General features: G+C 37.7%; 2 protein-coding genes across 3 annotated transcripts in view; one reads left to right on the plus strand and one right to left on the minus strand.

Annotated features, from left to right (window-relative positions):
• LOC143231163 (acetyl-coenzyme A transporter 1) overlaps window positions 1-21,253 on the minus strand; it is a 103,719-nt gene that overhangs the window by 19,310 nt on the left and 63,156 nt on the right. The gene's annotated exons all lie outside the window — the stretch shown is intronic.
• LOC143231162 (ski oncogene-like) overlaps window positions 16,307-21,253 on the plus strand; it is a 71,204-nt gene continuing 66,257 nt past the window's right edge. Inside the window, exon 1 of one of the 2 annotated variants that reach the window (XM_076465823.1) lies at window positions 16,307-17,457. In XM_076465823.1, coding sequence (XP_076321938.1) covers window positions 16,483-17,457 — 975 coding nt within the window. In that variant the 5' untranslated portion in view covers window positions 16,307-16,482. The remainder of the gene's footprint in view (window positions 17,458-21,253) is intronic. The other variant, XM_076465824.1, reaches the window with a different exon arrangement.

The raw sequence follows: 21,253 nt of genomic DNA on the forward strand, positions 1-21,253 counted from the left end.
CAGCTACACTGTCTCTCTGTTCATTTTACTTATCTTAGAGCTACACTGACTCTCTGTTAATCTTACTCATGATACAGCTACACTGTCTCTCTGTTCATCTTACTTATCTTTCAGCTACACTAACTCTTTGTTAATCTTACTCATGATACAGCTACACTGTCTCTCTATTAATCTTACTTATTTTACAGCTGCACTGACTCTCTGTTCATCTTACTTATCTCACAGCTACACTGTCTCTCTGTTCATCTTACTTATTTTTCAGCTACACTAACTCTTTGTTAATCTTACTCATGATACAGCTACACTGTCTCTCTATTAATCTTACTTATTTTACAGCTGCACTGTCTCTCTGTTCATCTTACTTATCTTACAGCTACACTGTCTCTCGGTTCATCTTACTTATCTTACAGCTACACTATCTCTCTGTTAATCTTACAGCTACACTGTCTCTCTGTCCATCTTACTTATCTTACAGTTACACTGTCTCTCTGTTCATCTTACTTATCTTACAGCTACACTGTCTCTCTGTTCATTTTACTTATCTTACAGCTACACTGACTCTCTGTTAATCTTACTCATGATACAGCTACACTGTCTCTCTATTAATCTTACTTATTTTACAGCTGCACTGTCTCTCTGTTCATCTTACTTATCTTACAGCTACACTGTCTCTCTGTTCATCTTACTTATCTTACAGCTACACTAACTCTCTGTTCATCTTACTTATCTTACAGCTGCACTGTCTCTCTGTTCATCTTACTTATCTTACAGCTACACTAGCTCTCTGTTCATCTTACTTCTTTCACAGCTGCACTGTCTCTCTGTTCATCTTACTTATCTTACAGCTACACTGTCTCTCTGTTCATCTTACTTATCTTACAGCTACACTAACTCTTTGTTAATCTTACTCATGATACAGCTACACTGTCTCTCTATTAATCTTATTTATTTTACAGCTGCACTGTCTCTCTGTTCATCTTACTTATCTTACAGCTACACTGTCTCTCTGTTCATCTTACTTATCTTACAGCTACACTAGCTCTCTGTTCATCTTACTTCTTTCACAGCTGCACTGTCTCTATGTTCATCTTACTTATCTTACAGCTACACTGTCTCTGTTTATCTTACTTATCTTACAGCCACACAAACTCTCTGTTAATCTTACTCATGATACACCTACACTGTCTCTCTATTAATCTTACTTATTTTACAGCTGCACTGTCTCTCTGTTCATCTTACTTATCTTACAGTTACACTGTCTCTCTGTTCATTTTACTTATCTTACAGCTACACTAACTCTTTGTTAATCTTACTCATGATACAGCTACACTGTCTCTCTGTTAATCTTACTTATCTTACAGCTACACTGTCTCTCTGTCCATCTTACTTATCTTACAGCTACACTGTCTCTCTGCTCATTTTACTTATCTTACAGCTACACTGACTCTCTGTTAATCTTACTCACGATACAGCTACACTGTCTCTCTATTAATCTTACTTATTTTACAGCTGCACTGTCTCTCTGTTCATCTTACTTATCTAACAGCTACACTGTCTCTCTGTTCATCTTACTTATCTTCCAGCTACACTGTCTCTCTGTTCATCTTACTTATCTTGCAGCTACACTAAGTCTTTGTTAATCTTACTCATGATACAGCTACACTGTCTCTCTGTTAATCTTACTTATTTTACAGCTGCACTGTCTCTCTGTTCATCTTACTTATCTTACAGCTACACTGTCTCTCTGTTCATCTTACAGCTACATTAACTCTCTGTTAATCTTACTTATGATATAGCTACACTGTCTCTCTGTTCATCTTCTCGTATTTTCTAGTTTTACGATACTGACATGGAGGATTTTTCTGAGCATAGCGAACGCGACTAGTCAAAATACGTGTTAAATCTATTTTGTGAAGTCTGCACGACCAGTCAGTCCATTTAGCGATCCAACGTCGTTATTTACTTGGTGGCTTCAACCTTACTTCATTCTTTCGACATTTACCGTGATTTGCGTACATGAAATTTAGAATAACGTGACTTGGATAATTCATTAAACAGACAGGAAGTTTTAAAAATATAAGTTCTTTTTATGAATAAAGTATCGCACATTAGTTTTATTCTTTTTTACACATTCAAGATCAATATATATTTATGTACATTTACAATGATATTTAAAACAAATTATAAAAATTGGCTTGAATTAAATGTTCGATCGAAAAGTCTAAGGCAGTGACTTAAATACGCGCATACTGACCTGGCAAAATATAACACATTCACATTGAAAACTCACACTAATATGAATAAAGTTTATAGTAGTTTAGCCTGTAAAGTATACAGTGCATACAGCATTTTTTCAGCTTAAAACTACAAAGGCATTGTTTTCTAAGTTGGAACGTTGTGGCTAGATAAAACTGATGGAACACGTGGTTCATCAACTGTGACACAGCCAGCCAGTCTCCTTCCTCCCCAGGCAATAATTCTACCTTGAAATAGTGTATTTGTGTTTTTAAACCTAATATATCTACTCATAGGATGATTCTACATTCTAACTTCATAAACTACTATATATTTTCCTTAGGGTGACCATGTACTCAGAATTAATAAGTAGTATGTTTCACTCTTGGGTGGACTGAACATTAAGATATTACACTACAGTACACCTTTCCTCGAGGGTGACCGTGTGCTTGGACTTCCTCGTGTAGTTTATCTTTTTCCCTTGGGGTGAACGAGCTTTCAGTTATAAACTCTAATTTATGTATAAATTTTCTACGTTGTTGGCATGCCTAATGCTTTCAACATCGAACTTATCTTACCATCACTTAATTCACGTACCACGTCACAAATGTCAATTTCTGTAAAATGTCGTGAACTCAGACGTGTTCATTACGTAAGCATTATAAGCCAAGCTCTGTCTTAATAAATCGATTTCTGTGTGTACGCGTTTCCGTCGCAGTGATGGCAATATTAAGAAACAAGCTGGGAAAAAATGGATGTCGTGATTTAACTGTTATGAAAATTTAGGTTTGACCTTCAGTTAACTATGGTGTTTTTTTTGTTGTGCCTTTTTGTACTGAATGAATTCTTTTTTTCTTTAATGGGGTATTATCGAATATTTCTCAGTCTATTTTCGATCCATACTCTCTTCCAGTTAATGCGCATGATGATGGAGATCAGAGGAGTGGTCGCAAATACCATTGTATTGCTCATTTGTGGGATGAAGGTGGAAACCCATGTGTTTTCTGTGTCTTGATCCTCAAAGTTGAACAAATTCAGGGACAACGCTGTGAATGAAAATATTTTAAGAAGACCCAGAGCCTCATGGGAAGGTTCTGAAGCTCTGGAAACGTGATATGCTGATAGGTTTTCCAGATGAGCGTTAAGTTGAACATTCAGGATTCCATATAAGCCTGAATTTGTCTAAGTCTGGTGAATGAGGTTGGAACGTTCATTTCTATCTGGCAGCTTCAAGATTTAACCACCAATTTGGAATGTGACATCCTGAGGAGAGAAGACATTAATGTTTACCCTCTTACAACAATGTGTATTGCAGTATGCCATCAAGTTAATTGTTACTCGCTAGGTGGCATCTTAATAATATGTGCGTGTTTTTTCTTATAGCAAAGCCACATCGGGCTATCTGCTATGTCCACCGAGGAGAAAGGAACCCCTGATTTTAGCGTTGTAAGTTCGACATCTTACTGCTGTCCCAGCGATGGACTCCTAATAATGACTTCCAGTCATGGAGCTTTTCATTGTTACATGTGCCACCAAGATAATTCTTCATCCGCTGGGTGGTATTCTAATAATGACTTTCTATCATGAAGTTTTTAATTGTTATATGTGCCACCAAGATAATTGTCCATCCGCTAGGTGGCGTCCTAATAATGACTTCTATCATGGAACTTTTAATTGTTAGATGTGTACGTTCCCCGCTAGTACAGCGGTAAGTCTACGTAATTTACAAGGCTAAAATCAGGGGTTCGATTCCCCTCGATGGGTTCAACAGATAGTCCGATGTGGCTTTGCTATAACAAAACACAAACACATTGTTAGATGTGTTACCAAAATAATTCTTCATGACTTCCTACTATAGAATTTTTAATCTATAAATGTGCTGTAAATCACTCATATACTATGTTGTAAAAGATATTGAGGCAACACACCTTCAGTTACCAAAAATCTAATTTCCACAGGCTGAATGCAAACATTAATTCTGTGTTTTATAGAGGTGAGCAGCTGGTATAGCTAATTAGTTGGAGACAACATGACACGAAGAAAGAGGAATGGTTATTACACGTGATATTCGCAGTATGAGTGTCTGATCCACTTTCAGTAATACGCTGAAGAAATGTGAAACTAGTGGATGAACAGACAGAAATCACTTGCCTCATGACCTAAAATTAACTATTTTTTGACCAATGCTAACTTTAAAATCTATTTGTAAAGCAAAAATCATACATTCTGCACTAAATCCATCAAGATAATTGTTCATCCGCTAGATGGCATCCTACTAATGACTTTCTGACTGTTAAAGAAATCATGCTTGTTTTTCGTACTGTAACATTCTGGAAAGCAATATTTTCACTGATTGAATTCAGTTGAAAGGAAGATTATCTCGTTCTTCATGTTAATGTCACATGTCATATACAGGAAGCAGTGTCCAGTCGCGACATGACATGAGATTAATCAAAAACTTCGGAAAAACCCTGAAACAAAATGATCCACTCAAATACGTTTTGGAACGCCGACGGATGAACAGACTTTGGAATTTTTCGAGGCTTAAAATCTTAAAATTAAATTCCAATTTTCATAAAAGTGAGGGAGTTTATTTACTATCTATTATAATACATGAACTCTTCACGTTACACTTATAAGATGGACCAAATATCTTATTTTATTGATAGTTTTAAACATATATGGCTGTAATTGAGAATCATAGTTACATTTAACTTTTATGAACTTAACTAAAGCCACAATTTAAAAATTAAATAAATCTCAGGGCAGAACTAACCATCCCAACTACCAAACAGTGTACACGACAACAATAAAAACATTTGATAAAGCTACACTAAATCGTGAACGTAGCAATACTAAAAAGGCTTGATGAGATTAGATAAACACTACAATAATTAATACTTAACGAAACTTAATAAGACTATATAAAATACTGTATGTAAAAGGAATAGAGAGACTTGATGAGACTACATCAAGCACGGTATATAGAAGGAATAGAGAGACTTGATGAGACTACATCAAGCACGGTATATAGAAGGACTAGAGAGACTTAATTAGATTATATCAAGTACTGTATGTAGAAACACTAGAGAGACTTAATGAGACTATATCAAGTACTGTATGTAGAGGGATTAGAGAGACTTAAAGATACTATATCAAGTACTGTATGTAGAAAAACTAGAGAGACTTAAAGATACTATATCAAGTACTGTATGTAGAAAAACTGAGACTTAATGAGACTACATCAAGCACTGCATGTAGAAAAACTGAGACTTAATGAGACTACATCAAGCACGGTATATAGAAGAACTAGAGAGACTTAATGAGACTATATCAAGTACTGTATGTAGAAAAACTAGAGAGACTTAATGAGATTATATCAAGTACTGTATGTAGAGAGACTAGAGAGACTTAAAGATACTGTATCAAGTACTGTATGTAGAAAAACTGAGACTTAATGAGACTATATCAAGTACTGTATGTAGAGGGACTAGAGAGACTTAAAGATACTATATCAAGTACTGTATGTAGAAAAATTAGAGAGACTTAATGAGACTATATCAAGTACTGTATGTAGAGGGACTAGAGAGACTTAAAGATACTATATCAAGTACTGTATGTAGAAAAACTGAGACTTAATGAGACTACATCAAGCACGGTATATAGAAGAACTAGAGAGACTTAATGAGACTATATCAAGTACTGTATGTAGAAAAACTAAAGAGACTTAATGAGACTATATCAAGTACTGTATGTAGAGGGACTAGAGAGACTTAAAGATACTATATCAAGTACTGTATGTAGAAAACCTAGAGAGACTTAATGAGACTATATCAAGTACTGTATGTAGAGGGACTAGAGAGACTTAAAGATACCATATAAAGTACTGTATGTAAAAGGACCAGAGAGACTTAAGGAGACTATGTCAATTACTGTATGTAGAAGGACTAGAGAGACTTAATGAAACTATATTAAGTACGTAGAAGTACTAGAGAGACTTAATGAAACTATATTAAGTACGTAGAAGTACTAGAGAGACTTAATGAGACTATATCAAGTACTGTATGTAGAGGGAGTAGAGAGACTTAGAGATACTATATCAAGTTCTGTATGTAAAAGGACCAGAGAGACTTAAGAAGACTATGCCACTTACTGTATGTAGTACTAGAGAGACTTAAGAAGACTATATCAATTACTGTATATAGAAGGACAAGAGAAAGTTAATTAGACTATATTACTACAGTATGTAGCATGAGTCGCGATGCTAGTGTAGTTCGTACAGGTAAATTAGGTTGCTGTCCCTGGCGGTAAAATTAAGCAATAGTACGAGAGAAAATCAAAATGATTTTACTAATAAAGTTATATATTTTTTTTCTTAATACAATCATATCTTAATAATAAATAAACTTTGTATTCCAAAGGTAAACACCTTTAATCTCGAGGTCTATGTTCAAGGGAGGTCCAGTTCAATTCATCTTTTGATCAAAGTATGTTATAGGTGATACACTAATAGTTTCGTATAACCCCCATCTCTTCATCTAGTTGGTGTATTGGTTTCCCTCATAATAACTATCAAGCACTTTTACACCAATACTACCCTTGCAATTTTATGTTGATAGATTTTCCTAGTCGAGCAGCCAATGGAATAGCAGGAAGAGAACATTCAGTTTCTCTCTCCATACAATAAAAAGTTCTGGTCTTTTACTTGAGGTAGTACGCACAACAAAAATATGTCTTGTCCAGTTATAAATATTCTTAAGTATTCTAGAAAGTAAACCATTTTGGTATATATATATATATATATACAAAACTTAGGTTTTATATCAGTTTTTTGTTTAGGGGGGTCTTTCTGGAAATGCGCAGAACAAAATTATTATAAGATAATTTTATGTTTGTGGAAGATGTGTGCAAAGTGAAAATGAAAACATTAATAATTTTCAAAAAAATGTATCTTTAGAAAGACGATGTATTTCTTCTCGTCAATATCGAAATGGAAATCTACAAAGAAGGAGTTTTGAAAATAAAAAAATCGCCTCCTGCAAGTGGCTCAGGAGCAAATTTTGACGGCTTATAGAACAGATACTCAAACGTGTAGCTCATTGCTTAATATCAATCAAACAAGCAAACAAAAATAGAAGAACCAAAAGGGGGTTAGCTTTTGTGAAGTTTTGAAATGGGCCATATCAAAAATGAACAGAGGATGAAAAGACCGTCACAAAAAAAGGGGAAAATTCTCGCGCAGTTGATTTGAATTGTTCAGCTAAATGGCCAAAAAACCTGACTTAAAAGTGAAACAGCTGTTCGTCTAAATTGTCTGATATTTCAGGAAGAAATTTATACAAGTACGAGGGCTGTTCAAAAAATACGCGGACTGACGTCATAAAACAAAATGTACTTTATTTAGAAGTTACAGGTATGGGACCTCTTCAAAGTACTCTCCTCCCCAACGCACACACTTATCCCAACGGTGTTTCCACTTGTTGAAACAGTCCTGGTACGCTTCTTTTGTAATGTCCTCCAGCTCCTTCGTCGCATTTGCCTTAATCTCGGGAATCGTCTCAAATCTTCTTCCTTTCAAGGGTCTTTTGAGTTTGGGGAACAAGAAAAACTTGCAAGGAGCAAGGTCAGGTGAGTAGGGGGGGGGGGTGGGGAAGAACAGTGATCGAATGTTTGGCTAAAAACTCACGAGTTCTGAGGGCTGAATGGGCACAAATTTCGCAGCAACGCGGTGCATCTTCAATTTTTCGGTCAAAATCTCGTAACAAGATCCAACTGATATCCCACACTCGTCAGCAAGCTCCCTGACAGTTAGACGTCGATTTGCCCGCACCAAGGTGTTGATTTTGTCGACGTGTGGGTCGTCAGTTGACGTGGAAGGACGTCTAGGACGCTCATCATCTTCAATGGACTGTCGACCATCCTTAAAACCTTCATGCCACTTGAAACATGCTGTACGCTTCATAGCAACATCACCGTAAGCCGTGTTAAGCATAGCAAAAGTTTCAGTCGCAGATTTTCCAAGTTTAACACAAAATTTCACAGTGAGTCGTTGCTCCTTCAGGTCATTCATTCTGAAATCCGCCAAACGAAAAAATCGCACTTCACTTAAAACCGCGTAGCTAATACACAAATGAAGATATCTGTAATTGGGAAATGGCGTCGTAATCAGCTGATCTGTGCGAACCTAGCGACACCGAGCGGATTCCCCTGGAACCAACCGGAGCCGCGCAATTCAAACAGTCCGCGTATTTTTTGAACAGACCTCGTATTAACAGACAGTTAGGCCCGCTAATAACAGCATATTCGCCAGGATATTCGAAAAACAATCTAAATCTGATAACTTGCGTGAGTATGAAATGGCTTTTTGATCACATGTTAACTGTTATTAGCAATATTTTGAACTGGTACGGTTAGGAAGTAGGTTCGAATTTTGCTTTGGGAGACAAAATAGCAAGCGCAAAGCCTCAGTAAAACTAAAAGACTGTAGAAAGATAAAGAAAACCTCAAGAAATTAAACTCAATTGTAGCAAGGTTAAAGGTATTTATTGGACCATGGTAGGTAATGGTTTGTTTTGAATTTCGCGCAAAGCTACATGAGGGCTATCTGCACTAGCCGTCCCTAATTTAGCAGTGTAAGACTAGAGGGAAGGCAGTTAGTCATCACTAACCACCGCCAAGTCTTGGGCTACTCTTTTACCAACAAATAGTGGGACTGACCGTCACTATATAACGCCCCCACGGCTGAAAGGGCGAGCATGTTTGGTGTGACGGGGATTCGAACCAGCGACCCTCGGATTACGAGCTGAGTACCTTGGCCATGCTGGGCGTGGTAAGTAATGAGCATAGAAAAAAATATTTTAATCTTAATTTTATAATTAACTATCGTATTATCAGAAAACGCTTTGAAATATCAATTTGTTAATTTTTCCTTGAGTTTCTAGGCCAGGATTTTTATTACGTATACATAAACTTTATTTTTCATACTATGCTAGAACTATCTGAAGAGATTTTGAAGTGTAGTTATTATTACTATTATTTGTTTTTGTTGCTATTCTGTTCTGAGTTACGTCAACTAAAGTTTTATTTATATTCACTGTACAGTTTTAAAAACGTCCCTCCTTTGTTATAACAGCGATAAGTGTACGGATTTACAACGCTAAAACCAGGGATTCGATTCCCCTCTGTGGACTCAGCAGATAGCTCATTGTGGCTTTACTATAAGAAACACACACACACACACCCTTTCTTATATATATCCGTAAACATATCCATATTGGTTAACTTGTGGCCAACACATAAGATACGAGGGGGTACGTGCTCCTTCCACACATGTCAACAAAGGCAGTTATGAATTTGGTGCGATTCCAGTCCAAGAGAAAAAAAATCAGTTCCGGTTACATTCCAGTTGTAAACAAGCATTCCTATAGTTGGTCTTGAAGTTCATCAACATAAAGTTAGTTTCCTTAACTCTCAACAGAGGGCTTTCACATCTATATTATTAGGTCTATCTTGTGTAAAAGAAATAAGAGCATTCATTAGGCAAATTGTTTATTTTAATGGAGCTATTTGGCAAGCGTATTCAGGGATATTCAAAGGCATATATCGTTTCATCACAACCTTACAAGCATCATATAAAATAGGACCCAACGGAAAACCGAAAGGCTTAAAGACAAATTTATAAAGTTTTTTTTATTAAACTATATAGTTTTTATCCAACTTTATTAAAATGCACCCATTAAAGGCATAGCTTGGTCTAATCCACAATGACTGCATGGCTAACCAAGTTAACAAACAAGAAACGCGCACTTCTTTTCCTTCGTTCAGTAGAATGTACATTCATTCCGCATGGTTTACGTTGCCTGAATTTAATTACCCAAAGTCTAAGACCAATCTTCTATCCGCACCACGGATATATAAAATTAAATTAAAAATAATCGTGTGAAACATTCAAACATCTGTAGTACTCTTTTAGAACTTAAGATGAAGTTGGAAGGAAAAATTTTACCGTCAAAAGTATACTTTATTTGATTACTGACCATTAAATCAGTGAAGGTGTAGTGTAACATTTCCTTACACACGTTTATATAAGACAACTTGGTTTATAATGGTTAGTGTACAATGCCAAAAACTATAAATTACTTATTCTATTCACCAATACAACCTATTGTTTTAGAAAGAGTTTGTTTGTTTGTTGAATTTCGCTCAAAGCTACACTAGAGCTATCTGCACTAGTAATCCCTAATTTAGCAATATAAGACTAGAGGGAAGGCAACTAGTCATCACCACCCACCGCCAACTCTTGAGCCATTTTTTACCAACGAATAGTGGGATTGACCGGACGTTATAACGCCCCCAAGGCTGAAAAGCCAAGCACGTTTGGTGCGATGGGGATTTGAAACCTCGACCCTCAGATTATGAGTCGAAAGGCTTAAGACACATGGCCATGCTGGGCCTTTAGGAAGAGACCAATCGTAAAGCATGGGACGTTACTTCTGTCGATGTTTTATTGGTTAGTTAATATTATTTGTTAATTAAAAAAGCTGATAACGTGAAATATTGCTTAGAACAAAGTAAAGTGGGGCAACTTTCTTAGAGTAAAGCAACTATTAATAACAATTAATTCTACTCAGTCTAATGACACATTTCATTCATCTATTGTAGGTTTTCACTCAAACGTGTTATTTATGGTAAGAAGAATAAAACAAAATCGTGAAGATTCACAGATTGTAAACTAGAGAAAGGTATGGTAACCACACACATATTCATAATAAAACTATGTTATGAGAACCTAGGGAAAACCGTGGCAACCACACACATATTCATAATGAAACTATGTTATAAGAACCTAGGGAAAACCGTGGCAACCACACACATATTCATAATGAAACTATGTTATGAGAACCTAGGGAAAAGTGTGGTGATTATACACATATTCTTAATGAAACTATGTTATGAGAACCTAGGGAAAACTGTGGTGATTACACACATATTCATAATGAAACTATGTTATGAGAACCAAGGGAAAAGTGTGGTGATTACACACATATTCATAATAAAACTATGTTATGAGAACCTAGGGAAAAGTGTGGTGATTATACACATATTCTTAATGAAACTATGTTATGAGAACCTAGGGAAAACTGTGGTGATTACACACATATTCATAATGAAACTATGTTATGAGAACCAAGGGAAAAGTGTGGTGATTACACACATATTCATAATAAAACTATGTTATGAGAACCTAGGGAAAAGTGTGGTGATTACACACATATTCATAATAAAACTATGTTATGAGAACCTAGGGAAAACTGTGGTGATTACACACATATTAATAATGAAACTATGTTATGAGAACCTAGGGAAAAGTGTGGTGATTACACACATATTAATAATGAAACTATGTTATGAGAACCTAGGGAAAACTGTGGTGATTACACACATATTAATAATGAAACTATGTTACAAGGACATAGAAAAAAGTGTGATAATTATACATATATTCGTAGTGAAACTACGTTATGAGAGCTCATAGAAAAGTATTCACAGTCAAACTATGTTATAACTGTTGTTAAATGTAGAATTATCAACTGGTTTATAGACCGCACTTGGTTTTCTAAACAAAATCTTCGGTACTATTTATTTAACATGTTGTTTGTGGGTCTTTGATTTTACAAGATACATGATCGATAATAACACATAAATCACAAAACATAAAAACATCAATATTGTAACTAATCCCACTAACGACTGGTGGGAGATTTCACCCACCCTCCCCCTACTTTTTGGCCTACTACTCACTTTTGTTGTTCTAACAGTTATAAAACATAGCACAACTTAATATGTGGACCTACCATATAGTAAACAACATAAAAACAAGTCGTTAATACGTGTGAGATACCTTTATAACATTAAATGTCAGCTAGCCATAACGGCCAAAGGCTATTTATGAATAGTATAAAAAGAAGTCGTTAATATTTGTGAGGTAACTTTATAATATCAAATGTTAGAATGACCAAAGGATCTGTAACGTTCTCTGTTACTGAAAAGATCTAGTTTGGTTTTCTGAGCCACAGAGATTCTGCAGTTTATTAATACCTGTAATGTTCCACTGATCTTCTGTATAGCTTTCTGTCTCCACGAAGAGTAACTTGGGTAATCTGTTATATAATTACAGAGTTTAAACACACACAAAAACAATAAAACATCAGGAGTTATAAGATTATTTTAAATATAGGTTAGGCCCAAAACAGTTAAATTTTACAAAGAAAAATAATAAGTAAATAGAATATATTTAAAACGTAGCAAAAACAAAAATACTTATTTACACTAATCGGTTTTGATGGTATTTGTTGCTCTACGAAAGGAACTTTCAAAATAAAGAAACATTTCTTGTGCACAATATTATATTTACCGCCACAAACAGGATCCACTGGGTTACCAGTCGAAAATAATTTGTCATAATAAATTGTGACAATATCGAAGTATACTGCTACAGTCTGAAAGTCTGTGCTAACTGTCCTTAATTTAGCAGTGTGAGACTAGAGGAAAGGCAGCTAGTCATTACCACTACCACCGCCAACTCTTGGGCTGCTATTTTACTAACAAATAGTGGTATTGACCGTCACATTATAACACCCCCACGGCTGAAAGGGCGAGCATGTTTGGTGGGATGGGGATTCGAACCTGCGACCTTCACCTCAAATTACGAGTCGAGTGCCTTAACCACCTGATCATGCCGGGCTTCAGGTAATAGTACGTGGGAAGCTCAAAATACGTTTATTTAATGGCTACAAAAATTAACTCTTATCGTCTTTGTTTGTCTTGTAGCAAAGCCAGACTGGACTATGCGATTTTCACAGCAAGGAAACGAGACCCGGAGTTTAGAGTTGCAACTTCTATTGTCTGATAAATGCTTTACTATTTTTCGCTCGTCTGTTTTAGAATTTTCGTGCAAAGCTACAGAAATACAAATCTATACAAAGACCTCTAGCTAGTCAAGAGCACTCACCGCCAACTATTGGACTACCTTGTCTGATAAAAGTAAGATTTGATCATCACTCAGCCACCAGGTGTCACAGCGGTATGTCTACAGATTTGCAACGCCCAAAACCGGGTTTCGATACCCGTGGTGAGCAAAGCATAGATAGCCCATTGTGTAGCTTTGTGCTGAACTTAAAAGAAACAAACAAACGATCATCACCCTTGTGGCATATTTATGGCCCTAAAGTGAGGTGTGGGTTTTTGAGGTAATTGGGGCGCGAACGACGAACCACCAGTTTCACAGTGTATGCATGTCAATATACGTAAATGTCAGTTACGGTGACTGTCATAAAATATACCTTGTCTATGTTAATTTCCCACAAGAAGTTCAAAACGCTGTTCTTTACTTTCTTTTAATAAAAGTTTTAATACCAATACCAGCCATCTTAAGATACATTTTCACTTCAAGTGGGTTTCTCGTCATCACGAATAATTTCCCATATTCCATATTTTTTTAAATGTTCAGTAACGAGGATTCTTTTTAGCAGAAACTCCGTGTTAATAAAAAATATATATATTTTGTAATTGGTTGTCGTTAACATTTGTTAAAACTCAAGAACCTTTCCAAAAAGGTCGGTTACGACCAGGTGGTTAGGGCGTTAGATTCGCAGTATGCGGGTCACAGGTTCGAATCCCCGTTTTATCTTGGCGGCGTTATAATACGACGGCCAATCTCATTAATCTTTGGTGAAAAAAGTAGCCCACGAGTTGGCGGAGGGTGATGATGACTAGCTGCCTTCCCTTTAGTCTTACATTGCTAAATTAAGGACAGATAGCCCTCGAGTAGTTTTACATAAAATTAAAAAACGAAACTTCAAAGAAAAACTGTTCATTTTCGTTGGGATCCTGGCGATTGATACACAAAATTATCTATTTGTCTTTCCGAACAAGTCTTTATCGGAAGAACGAGTTTAAATTTACGACTTTGAAGAAACCATTCAAATAAAATAGAAAAACAAAGTATTGATATGATCACAACAGGACGAGCTGTTGTTTTCTGCTAAAACCATACGAGCGTTGTAACAAAGTGAGAGAGAGAGTCGAGGGAAAACCATACGAGCGTTGTAACAAAGTGAGAGAGAGAACGAGGGAAACCATACGAGCGTTGTAACAAAGTGAGAGAGAGAACCGAGGGAAAACCATACTGGTGTTGTAACAAAGTGAGAGAGAGAGTCGAGGGAAAACCATACGAGCGTTGTAACAAAGTGAGAGAGAGAGTCGAGGGAAAACCATACGAGCGTTGTAACAAAGTGAGAGAGAGAGTCGAGGGAAAACCATACGAGCGTTGTAACAAAGTGAGAGAGAGAGTCGAGGGAAAACCATACGAGCGTTGTAACAAAGTGAGAGAGAGAGTCGAGGGAAAACCATATGAGCGTTGTAACAAAGTGAGAGAGAGTCGAGGGAAAACCATACAAACGTTGTAACAAAGTGAGAGAGAGAGTCGAGGGAAAACCATACGAGCGTTGTAACAAAGTGAAGGAAAGTTGAAAAATTAAAGACAGTCTCAAATTTTTCCGTATCTCCTTTCTTTCCTTTTTGTTTGCAGAACGAAAAACCATATTTTTATGGTTGTGTATCAAGATATCGAGACTTCTAGTTTTTGTTATAAGTTATATATTTTTACTTCTAGTATCATATCTTCCTTTTTTATATATATATAAAATATTTTACCCCAAACTTATGTTTTTCAAGCCTTGTATATATGTATACGGTAGCTGATAGTTCGTTGTATATTAGAAGAGAGAACTTTGAAGAGTTTGACCTATACACCTGTACACGTGGATGTGAAGTTATACAAGCGATTTTTATACACATACGGGTAACTGGCATTTTGAATTAGGCCCAACCGTTTGTTTGTTTCTTGTTAGCATAAAGGGCTGTCTATGATGTGCCAACTACGGGTTTCGAAACCTAGTTTTTAGCGTTATAAATAAGTCTTCAGACTTACCGCCATGCTACTATAGAGTCTTTCGAATCGAGCTGAGACCTCAAATTCCACGTGCTCTGTATATCCTTGATTCTGACAAATAAGAAAAAATATAAGTACAATTATTGACATTTTCCAAACGTTAAATCTCTTTTGACAATGCCCCCCGCTAGTACAGCGGTATGTCTCCGGATTTACAACGCTAAAATCAGGGGTTCGATTCCCCTCGGTGGGCTGAGCAGATAGCCCTTTGTGGCTTTGCTATAAGAAAAACACACACACACTTTTGACAATAATTTGTTGTCTCTTTAACTTCAAAGACTCTGTCTCCTCCACGTATTTATGAATAACTGTAAAAGATATGAAACACAAAAATTATAAAACTTCCCAAATGTTTATTTAAATGTATTGAGTTTGGATTTGGTTTGTTTTGAATTTCGTGCAAAGCTACTCGAGGGCTATTTGCGCTAACCATCCCTAATTTAGCAGTGTAAGAGTAGAGGGAAGGCAGCTAGTCATCACCGCCAACTCTTGGGCTACTCTTTTACCAACGAATAGTAAGATTACGAGTAGTGAATGTGGCTCTCTGAATTGTATTGAATACATTGTTAACAACTACTGGAAACACTTACTCATCTTGTTATTGTTTTTGAAGATAAAAATAGTAACAATAACATAATATTGTATTTGTAATTAAGGCTCATCCTCTGCCCTTCAAGTGGCACAGCGGACTTACAACGTTAGAAACCAGGTTTCGATACCCGTGGTGGGCAGAGCACAGATAGCCCATTGTGTAGCTTTGTGCTTAGTTCCAAATAACCAGTCATTGAACTCATCCAGGGAAGAAGAGTTGTGGTATTTTAATATTAAAATATAAATCTACAAGTTTAACTAAACAGACGAGGGAGCGTTTTCACGTTGAACTACGAAGCCCAGACAACTCTCTAGTTGTTTTATTTTTTGAAACAAGTGTGGCAAGACTGCTTGAAAATACGCTAATAGTCGAACCTTGTCAACACTGCTGAACGCGGCACCGTGGTTGCACTTGCGAATTGTTCGGAGAAGGAAGGTTTATTCACGTCTGCGTGAACCGTCTAAGAGAGCAGACGCACTCACACACACACACACACACACACACACACACACACACGTTTGCCGTATGGCTAGTTTGATGCTACCTAGTTTCGCTCCCCAGTATACGACGGTAAAAGCAGCCAGTGTTTTTCAGCGCTCGAGACTTGGACTTCTAACACCCGAACGTGTACGACAATAAAAGTATGGACAAGTCTTCGAACCCAGCTTACACCCCGGACTTAAAGAAGGTACTGAAAACCTATCAGTCGGCGGCACTCGGTACCCTTCTGGGCCCTAATACTTTCATGGCTACCTCGGAGATAGGAACAGTTACGGAAAGAACAGGAGGTTTGATGCCGTTCTTAAAGGAAAGTCTTGCGGTAGTGGACTCCGTGGGACATGGGTCTCCTCCAGCTCCTGTTATCGAAAAATCTGTGACTCTAGAACCAAAGGAAAAAACAGAATTAAATTATGACCCCTTTCTCATGCCCCCGCCGTTCCCCATTCAGCTACCCCCGATTTTTACACAACCAGACAGTAGCTGTAAAATGTCTGATACCGTCTTGGAAGGAGAAATCATCTCTTGTTTCACTGTCGGCGGCGAGAAACGGCTCTGTCTGCCTCAGATTCTGAACACTGTGCTCCGGGACTTCACTTTACAACAAATCAACGGTGTTTGTGATGAGTTGCACATATTCTGCTCTCGTTGCACAAAAGAGCAACTGGAGGTGTTGAAACTGAGTAACATTTTACCTTTCACTGCCCCAAGTTGCGGTCTCATTACAAAGACCGACGCTGAGCGGTTATGTTCAGCGCTGCGGTACGCGATTCTACCCAAATCGGAGCTGCACGTTCAGCAGAGACTTTCTTTTAAATTCCGAGTGTTTCACCGGTGCTTTGGAAAATGTCTCGGAACCCTTGTCCCCGATCTGTACACAGCACCTTTGGCGAGATGTGTAGAATGTGCTGAGTGCCATGTACTGATGAGTCCCGCGATCTTCGTCTGCCACGCACATCGTGCACGAGAAAATCGCACGTGTCATTGGGGGTTTGATTCTGCCAACTGGAGAGCATATGTGATGGTAGCTAAAGACGAAGAGGACAGAGAAAACTTGGAGAAGCACCTAGAAAACTTCAAAGCCAAATTTGAACGCACACAGCACGTGAAAAGAAAACAGGTAAGTTACAAGTGAATATATAGAGAGAACAGAACGTAAATACAACCATGTCCAATGAGACCGGTCATTTATTACGTATTTCCATGTTCCACAAACAGTATAACAAAATGCTACAGTTAGCGGGAAAAAGTAAATATACCATGATTTGCAAGAAACTTTGTTCTTACGTAACTGAACGCCTAGTGGCCACTGCTCTTATCCAGAAAAATACATACTATATTTCTACACTGTACTTTGTGGTAATATTTGGCGGATGTCTTATACTATACATATATAAACATTATTATAACTATAAGCGATGATGTGGTATCTCTTCTCACAACTGTCTCCACTCTACAGTTTGGATAATTCAGCTACGTCTCTGTTGCTCAACTTGACAATATGCCATACTAAGTCACATCCACTGGGGCTGTACAAACCTATGGGAAGAAAACGCAAAACGTGTTTCGTTCTTTTTTTATTATTTAACTAATATTTCAGCTATTAACACCCGCCCCCCCTCCTAGAGATACAGCACGTATCGCGCGTACAGAAAAGTTAGCAAGTAAGTTTTTGGTTTGTTTTGTTTTTGAATTTCGCGCAAAGCTACACGAGGGCTATCTGCACTAGTCGTCCCAAATTTAGCAGTGTAAGGTTAGAGGGAAGGCAGCTAGTCATCATCACCCACCGCCAACTCTTGGGCTACTCCTTTTACGAACGAATAGTGGGATTGACCTTATCCATTATAACGCACTCACGGTTGAAAGGGCGAGGATGTTTGGTGTGACGGGGATTCGAACCTGCGACCCTCGGATTACGAGTCGCACGCCTTACGCGCTTGGCCATGCCAGGCCCCGTGGCTTCAAACTCACTGCCCGGAATGGCCATGTGTCTTTCGCTTTTCGACTCGTAATCTGAAGGTCGCGGTTTCGAATCCCCGTCGCACCAAACATGCTCGCCCTTTCAGCCGTGGGGGCGTTATAATGTGATGGTCAATCCCACTATTTGTTGATAAAAGAGTAGCCCAAGAGTTGGCGGTGGGTGGTGATGACTAGCTGCCTTCTCTCTAGTTTTACACTGCTAAATTAGGGATGGCTAGCGCAGATAGCCCGCGTGTAATTTTGCACGAAATTAAAACAAAACCAGCACAACCCATGCTAGTACTGAATATGGATTAGCAGTGTTGAAAACCAGTCTTTCGTTTTAATTTATATTCTCGTGATTCATATTCTTGTGTTGTTTTTGACTTAAAGGGAGTTTTGACGTCTTATGATTAGCGTGTGGTAAAATATAACTGGAATTTGTTCTTCTTGTGACCTTGTAGATGACCCACCCACCAAGGGGAGAGCTGAAACTTTCATGAAAATGTAGAAAACCATTAAAATAGTATAACATGCAAGTTAGGCGAGATTAGATTATATCGTCTATCGAGTCAATCATTTAGTTTGTTCAGTGCTGTTAATATTGAAACACAACAACAAGTACCGCGCGTACTAAGAAATTAATTAGTAAGCAAGTGGAATCTGTGTTTATGTGTTATTTATTTGTGAAGGTAGGCCTTTCGCTTAGTAAGTCGATCTAGTACAAAATTTACTTACAGAACTCTGGCCAGAGAAATAAAGCGCTCTTGAAGTTAAGAGCACTGGACTTTCTATTATCGTTTTGTTTTTCTAAATAACCCAAAAGAACCCGCTGAATAAAAATCACGAGTAGAATTAGTTTGATAAAAAAATAAAATAAAATATAGAATGAACACTAAGGTAACGACTCGTGCTCAAAAGTCAGGTCGAATATTTCCTGGAAATGACGAAAGAGCGGAGAAAGGGGCCATTAATAAATTAAACAGAGAAAATGTGAAAAAAGAAAGGGAGAGAGAGAAATAGAAAACTAAAAAAAGGACCGGCATGGCCAGGTGGTTAAGGCACTCGACTCGTAATCCTAGGGTCGCGGGTTCGAATCCTCCTCAAACCAAACATGCTCGTCCTTTCAGCCGTGGGGGCGTTATATAGTTACGTCCAATCCAACTATTTGTTGGTAAAAGAGTAGCCCAAGAGTTGGCGGTGAGTGGTGATGACTAGCTGCCTTTCCTCTAGTTTTACACTGCTAAAATAGGGACGGCTAGCGCAGATAATCCTCGTGCAGTTTTGTGCGTAATTCAAAAACAAACCAAAAAAAAGGACCAGTAAGAAAGTTATAGAAATTAAAATATGACAAGAAAAAGACAAGAATTTAAGAATAGAAATGTCACGCATTACAAACAAAAATAATTTGTTTAAAGAGAGGATGAAGGAAGCCACAGAAATGAGACAGAGGGATTATAACAACAGAATCCAATATACCAATAACAAGATCGAAGAAGCCATACGAAGCGTGCATAAGGACGTTAACACCAGGGTAAAACATCTAGAAACAGAACAGGTTAAGTGCAATAGCTAAACCAGCCACGTACACTTCTCCACATACACTCAATAACTCCTACCTCAAAATCCATTAGCTATGCGATATGAACTCAAATAACACATGTGGTTTACACCCTTTACCACCACTTTTTTGTTACCTCTAGCTAAATGATACACCTGGACTACTTTCATCAAGGTGTGGAATTTAGCAGGTCACTTCAACAAATCGGACATTCGAGAAACCTACAGATTATGATCGAGAGGTAGCACAAGAGAGATGGCAGGCACAACTGGAAGTCATTTCTGAAATGAAGTAATGGCATGGTGGTTTGGTTTATTTTGAATTTCGCGCAAAGCTACACAAGGGCTATCTGCGCTAGCCGTCCCTAATTTAGCAGTGTAAGACTAGAGAAAAGGCAGCTAGTCATCATCACCCACCGCCAACTCTTGGGCTACTCCTTTTACGAACGAATAGTGGGATTGACCTTATCCATTATAACGCACTCACGGTTGAAAGGGCGAGGATGTTTGGTGTGACGGGGATTCGAACCTGCGACCCTCGGATTACGAGTCGAGTGCCTTAACCACCTGACCATGTCGGGCCATGGCATGGTGAATAAGAATCAAACCTGTTTGTATTTCAGTGGACAAGACAACAACATTGAGTACCGTACCAACAACTGTCAGGGGCATTGATGGTCATCTAATCAAACAAATGTGGTGGTCACATCAGAATGAAGTTTTTTAAGCAATGTTTAGAACAGAATAAGAGGAAGTTCCAGAACCTAGTCAAATGTGGTCTGGGTAAACTTGACCAGTTATCTTATCCAGATGCTTCACGTGAAATAGTGGATTCATCTGTACGCGTCAAACTCACAAAAGTCATTCCGTCTTCGCACCACAAGTCATGGAAAAATAAATCACCAGAAAGATTTGGTAATTGGTCAGTTTAGGGACGGACGGTAAACGAGTAGAGAAAGAATACTTTATTTTATTGTTGTTGTTTTTTTGGATGATATTAAGCACAAATGGCTAATTGTGCTCTGCCCACCACAGGTATGTCAGCAGACCTACCACTGTGCCACTAAAGGACTTTTGTTAATCAAACATTTAACTGCACTTTGTTTTACACAGTTAATAAGTTAATGCTACACATTATGTTAATAAGTTAACAATTATAAATTTTATATCATTTTCGGCCAGTAGGATTTTAACGTCACAACGAACTTCTGGAATTATCTGGAAAGTCGTAGATATAACGCAGCTAACGATTAGGTCACCAATGCTTATAAATAAATATAACGCAGCTAAATAACACCAGTCACTTGTTTGTGCATTTTGTTAAACCCTATTACTTTCATTGTTATCAGGCCCAGCACGGCCAGGTGGTTGGAGCTCTTGACTCGCAATATGAGGGT

This window comes from Tachypleus tridentatus, chromosome 10 (genome assembly GCF_004210375.1).
Source record: "Tachypleus tridentatus isolate NWPU-2018 chromosome 10, ASM421037v1, whole genome shotgun sequence".
NCBI classification, from domain to species: domain Eukaryota; kingdom Metazoa; phylum Arthropoda; class Merostomata; order Xiphosura; family Limulidae; genus Tachypleus; species Tachypleus tridentatus.